The sequence below is a fragment of the Dermacentor silvarum genome, chromosome 11 (genome assembly GCF_013339745.2).
Source record: "Dermacentor silvarum isolate Dsil-2018 chromosome 11, BIME_Dsil_1.4, whole genome shotgun sequence".
Lineage (NCBI taxonomy): Eukaryota > Metazoa > Arthropoda > Arachnida > Ixodida > Ixodidae > Dermacentor > Dermacentor silvarum.
Window position 1 is genome coordinate 116,776,746 of NC_051164.1, and position 6,000 is coordinate 116,782,745.

General features: G+C 44.9%; 1 protein-coding gene across 7 annotated transcripts in view; it reads right to left on the reverse strand.

Annotated features, from left to right (window-relative positions):
* LOC119433352 (dnaJ homolog subfamily C member 5) overlaps positions 1 to 1,784 on the reverse strand; it is a 163,394-nt gene extending 161,610 nt beyond the window's left edge. For 3 of the 7 annotated variants that reach the window (XM_049658457.1, XM_049658455.1, XM_049658459.1), the window contains exons 1-3: positions 1,548 to 1,783; positions 1,181 to 1,262; positions 752 to 808 (exon numbers count right to left, since the gene is read on the reverse strand). In XM_049658457.1, coding sequence (XP_049514414.1) covers positions 752 to 808; positions 1,181 to 1,262; positions 1,548 to 1,573 — 165 coding nt within the window. In that variant the 5' untranslated portion in view covers positions 1,574 to 1,783. Of the gene's footprint in view, positions 1 to 751; positions 809 to 1,180; positions 1,263 to 1,547 lie in introns of all 7 variants that reach the window. The other 4 variants (XM_049658456.1, XM_049658458.1, XM_049658453.1 and 1 more) reach the window with 2 other exon arrangements.
* Positions 1,785 to 6,000: the final 4,216 nt, after the last annotated feature.

A 6,000-nucleotide genomic window follows, 5' to 3' on the forward strand; every position in this document is an offset into this window, starting at 1 on the left:
CAGAGTAAATATATTCATTCTGCAGCACATTCAAATGGAAGAAAGCTTTCATGTGACAGTAAAGGTGCACGTAAGAGTGTTGTCCACTTGCATTTCTTTTCCTGAGCAGACTGCCAGCAAAACGATAGCACAAAAGGAGTACATAAAAGCCAAGCTTATGTGAAGCCTGAATAATTATCTGAAGCTACACAGAAGGCAATGAAGGCAGTGGAGGTTTTCAGATTGATTTTGATGACCTGGGGTTCTTTAGTGTGCACTTAAAGCACAGCTAGACAAGTATTTTTTCATTCCACCCTCAGAGAAGTGTGGCCACTGAGGCCGGGATTGAAGCCGCTAAGTACAACCACACAAATAATAAAATACTGATTAACCTAAAATTTTTAGCATGCAAAACTTATGGAAGCTGCAAATAAACTCAAATTCATCAAATGTAAAACAATTAAGCATCCAGATTTTCTTGGAGCCGAAAGAAATCTCAGGAATGTGTCGCAGAACCTAAGGTACAGCATAAGGTATCTCAACGATGCTGCGCTGCTATTGTGGGGATCGAGGTGCCTTTCTGCGCACATCGTGTGTTTTCCTGACCGTCCCCCATAGGGTAAGCCTCGTGCAAACCCATCTCCACAATATCAAATTTGAAAGACAAGTTGCCAAACATACAGCTGCAATGTATGGTACAAAAGAAAAGTTACTTCTGACAAAATTCTACACAGGTAAGCATAAGAAACTTATGCTAATGAGGGTGGCTTACTTTTTCTGCAGCTTCTGGGTTATCAGGATTCTTGTCCGGATGATACTTGAGGGCTAACTACAGGCATGAAATGAACAGAGGAAGGAACATATAAGACGCTTTGAAAACATCCAAGTGATTGCTAAGGCAATTGCGCAATAGAATCGTTACCAAGCAAATTCTGCTAGGGGAATTTTTCGTGTGTATACTGCGTACTTCATATAGGAAGTTTTGCTTCAACTTGTATAACAGGTTAGAGCTGATGCAGATGGCAATCAGAGTTGCACCAGCCGCGTTAATACTTTAGATATGAGCCCCATCACAGTCACTTTACAAGCAAGCCATGCCCCTGTAATTTTGTACTATAAACAGCGAGTGTTTCAAACTTTCATGTTTAACGTGGCTGACAGTACCAAAACGGTCAACCGAGCAGTCCAAGGTGCAACTCACCCGCCGGTACGTCCTCTTTATGTCATCTGGCGTCGATGTCTTTGGCAGACCTAAAGTTTCATACAAGGAATCTCCGGAGGTGCTGCGGTCAAGAGACAAGTGCGCTGTGAGATAACCGGTGCACAGGACGCTGCGGGGCCGCCCCGCCCCTCACCCCCCACCCCACCTCCTTATCTGCGCACACGAGCAGAGGCTGTTACAAGTCAGCAGCATCGCAAGGAAGCGTTACACACCTAGGCAATCGCGCAGAAAAATAAAATTTAAAAAAAGAAAGCTCGAGCAGTACAGTATCTACAGACAGCGCTCCAGTCCCGTCGTATTGTGCGTTAGGCTTATAAAGATCTCCCGAAACCGAGATCATACTCACGACAACTTTCGGCCGGGGTAGTCCATGTCGGGACCCAGTAAAGTCCTGCAGGCGGCGAGTGCAGAGCAGCCAAGCCGTAGTAGAGGGTCGCTATCGTACAGTACACGTGCTTCTACTCATCGCTGTCCCGGTCCTCACTCCCATATGACAGTTTGAGCCGCTCCTGCCTCTCCAACGCAAGGCGCCCGCTGCTGCACCCGCTGCCCCAGCGGCTGCCAGCGGCAACACATAAGCAACATGAGCGGCATTGAGCGACAGTTCTCAGTGTTGCGAGCAGGCCGCAAGCGTACTGCGTCACAGATGGCAACGAACAGTTGGGTCAACCTACCTTGGTTTAGAGTTGAAGCAAATATTGGTTAAGACTCGTGTTCAAGACAAACCATAGAGTTTAGCATACTGAGCAAGTTATATTAACTCTATGAGACAAACGTTGGTTCAAGACAGTCAAGATATGGCCATCTTGACGTTTTTCTGGTACTTTTCAATCTGCAACTGTCATAGCAACTGCAAAATTTGCAGTCACAGAAGCATGGCCTTCAAGATCGGCTCGACGATTTGGTAATCCTACTACAAGGTATTAGGACTTGAGATTGTAGAGTTTCTCACTATATTTATAATGAGAAACTCTATGCTTCAGAGAGATTCCAACCAAATAAGCATGGAGAAAGGCAAAACGTCAGAACACGGAGGACACGTCAGAGCGCGCGGTAGGTTTTAGTACTCCCGTAACTCCCGGTTGATTTTTTTTTTTCAATACCCATTTGAAACTATTTGACACTCTTGAAATACACAAAAACAAAACCAAGCGAAAAAAAAAAAGAAGCAACAATCTTTTTCCTTCATGCATGTGAGCAGCTGCTGTACGGTAGCTGCTGGCTAGACAATGGTTGAGTGGGCCGCACGGCGCTCTGCCGCTGAGGCGCCGCGTGTGGAAAAATAGTGCGAGGGCGCTGCGAACGAACTGGATTTAAAACCCCTTGATTGGGGAGGAGACGCGCTCCGCGGCATATTCAACGTACTTTCGCTGCGGGCACCGAAGCCGATTGCGGATAGTACGCTCTCAAAATAGTGCTTTATTTCAACTGCAAATTTATGTTTGCACCATTTTGCCAAAGATATATATTTGAGGCATGGATTATACAACGCGACGTCTTCAATTTTGCTGTCGTTGTCAAGCGCGTCGTCTGCTAGCGAAAGCGCGTTCGCTACGCGGACGCTGGCGGACGCCCAGTTTTTCTCGCAGAACCTCTGTGCAGTACATTTTTTTAATGTTTTAGTTGCTTTGGTGCGCCCATGACTTTTGACGCTGGTACCGAATGTGAACTGCTGTTTTTACCACTGTCTTCTAAAGGTAACTGCTATTCTGCAACATAAAGCTACGTAAGAAAATTTTATTATTGATATCGTGTCATTTTACACGCGCTTCTTGATGGTGGATATTGATCAGGGACAATGATTGAAGAAAACAATATTAGAGTGAAATAAACCAGGTTTATTAACTGCATGGCGCGAAGAATGACCAATGTATGTGTAGATAATTAAATCAAAGGGTGCATAGACATATATATTCACGATATATATGTAAGGAAAAAATAACAAACATTCTAAATGCAATAACTAAAAGTGAGAACTCCCGACCGGAATAAGCGCACTGGTTTGCAGCAACAAACACACTTATTAGTGAATACTGCAAATAAAACTCTCATTCGCAGAAATAATATTCATAGCAAGCAAAGCCATCATACTATATATATATATATATATATATATATATATATATATATATATATATATATATATGTGTGTGTGTGTGTGTGTGTGTGTGTGTGTGTGTGTGTGTGTGTGTGTGTGTGTGTGTGTGTGTGTGTGTGTGTGTGTGTGTGTGTGTGTGCGCGCGCGCGTGCGCGTGCGTGCGTATTATTATAACAGCACTATTGAAGTCTCAAAGGTGAGTGACCGATGCAAGTGAAGCTGTTATTCCGAATCATTGTGCTGCCGGAGAGTCGTGGCTGTTGCGCAGAGGAGCAGTTCCTGAGAGAATTAATGCACGGATGTTAATAAGTTCTGCTTAACAAGTTCCTAGCTCTCATTCAATATAAACACCCCGTTGGGGGCAACCTGTAAATCTGCTAACTTGATTCAGACAAGAATTTTTGACAGTCTCACCATGTTTGAGACCCATTAAAACTGAGTGCCCCACGTGGTACCACACTTTTCTTCTTCAACGAACGCAACATATCTGCATATATCTCTACGTGTATGTGAGACATGCCGTTCCTTTAATTGTTTCATTATGGTCGTTATGATAGTGCAGCGGATAACTGAGAGCAGCCGTTTATAATATACAAGCTACTGAGTTGAGCGGTCATACATTTGGGAACGGCATTATATTTATGTATGAAATGTAGGATAAGCGTAGCATGTTTTTCTCGGAAATCAGACTCGAGAATAATTTACAGCTCTTTTGTTTACACCCCTAGAAAAAAGCCGAAGAACGCAGCCACATGCTTTTCTCTCTCTTTATTAATTTAAATAAATTCTTGGGTCTACGTGGCAAACCCACGATATGATTCTGAGGTTTAATTGTCACCACCTGGGCTTCTTTAACGCGCACCTAAATAGAAGTACACGAGTGTTTTTCTATTTCGCTCCCGTCGAATTCCGTGGCCTGGATTGAACCCGCGAGTTGCATGGAATTTATAGCAGCCCAACGCCGTATCCACTATATAGCCACTAATTAGGCTACCGCGTAGGCTTTCTCTTTCTTTCCTTCTTCTTCTTCTTTTTTTTTTTTTTTTTTTTGAAGTGTTGACAGGGAAAGAAATTTCCACATACAACTTATATAGCCAAAGATGAGCATATAGAATGACTATAGTTAAACTGTTTTCGGTGCTCGAGGTCCTAGCTACCGCAATAAATGACCCCGTACCAATTACTCCGCATTCTGTTACCCGAGGAAGGCGGAAACTTGAATGGAATGTTGCGCTGCAGCATACTCTTTTTTTTTTTTATCTATAACAATGCTTCCCGTAAATCTGAGTACAATGCGCTGGATGGGGCAGATATGCTTTATTTTTTGAAGCGGCAAGCAGGAAGCTAGGTTACATGTGTTTCTCCGTCTGCGTTTCGCAAGACCTACTCATGGAAAACTATATGTGCAACAATACATACGAGAGATACATGCTGATTGAAGAACGAGAAAAACATTCGTTCTCCAAAGGGAACCATACAATAACACAGTAGAACGAAAGCCGACACTGCGGCCGCAATGCACGCGTATCACCGAGCGGCATTAAAAAATTAAGTAAAGAAGAGAAAGCAAGGAATTCTTACGGCAAAAATACATGTCATATCCAATTATGAACACCATTTGAGCGGTCTGAACGCGAATATCAGCGCGCGAAGTAGTACGAATTATCCTGCCAAACTCTAACGCCAACAGTTTCCAACGGCGCGACCTTGATGCGGCCCAATCCGCTTCGATCGCAGCGCCGCCACAGTATTTTTCCACATCGCGCGCCTCACTGCAAAGCATGCGCCGCCACAGCCGCTCGTCCCACTCGACCGTATTCTAGTACACTCTGCCACTACTGCTGCTGGAGACAAGAAGCGTTCGCTTGCCAAGGCTGGCTGCGTGACGTAATGCTCCCTCCTATATTTTGCTCACGGAGGAAGCTGCCTCCATGATTTTGCTAGAGTGTACTAGAATACGAAGGCAGTATTTCAGCGCTTAGTAAGGACGAGGACAAAGAAGGAGACGTACGAACACACAGGCGCTACTCAGAACAATGAAGTTTATTGCCTTGACCACGCCGAACAATATAGTGCCATGGAAGCCCGTCACCGACCACGTGAGCCACATTGCTCTCGGGGAGCAAGGTGGCAAGACAGCGTACAAACAGGAATGAAAATTTAATTGTACAAGCGCAGAAAAGCTAGTTACTTGTCACTCAACGCTAGGGAAGTCTTACTGATACAGGAGTCACCATGACAGTCTATCTGCTCACTCTCGATTATTAGACGGGTTAGTTCACACCTGCTACTTCCAACTACCTGCGTTTTATCAAAGAGAGGGAGACACCCACAACGCGTCTAACCCGTCACCCATAACCCGTCCGCGTAGCGAACGCGCGCTCGCTAGCAAACGACGCGCTTGACACGACAGCTAAATTGAAGACGACGCGTTGTATAATCCATGTCTCAAATATATATGTTTGGCAAAATGGTGTAAACATAAATTTGCAGTTGAAATAAAGCACTATTTTAAGAGCGTACTACGCTCAATCGGCCTCGGCGCCCGCAGCTGAAGTACGTTGAATATGCCGCGGAGCGCGTCTCCGCCCCAATCCAGTTCGCTCGCAGCGCCCTCGCGCAATTTTTCCACACGCGGCGCCTCAGACCTGTCAGCGGGAGAGGGCCGTACACTCTAATTTTGCGTCCTCCGTGGAATAGT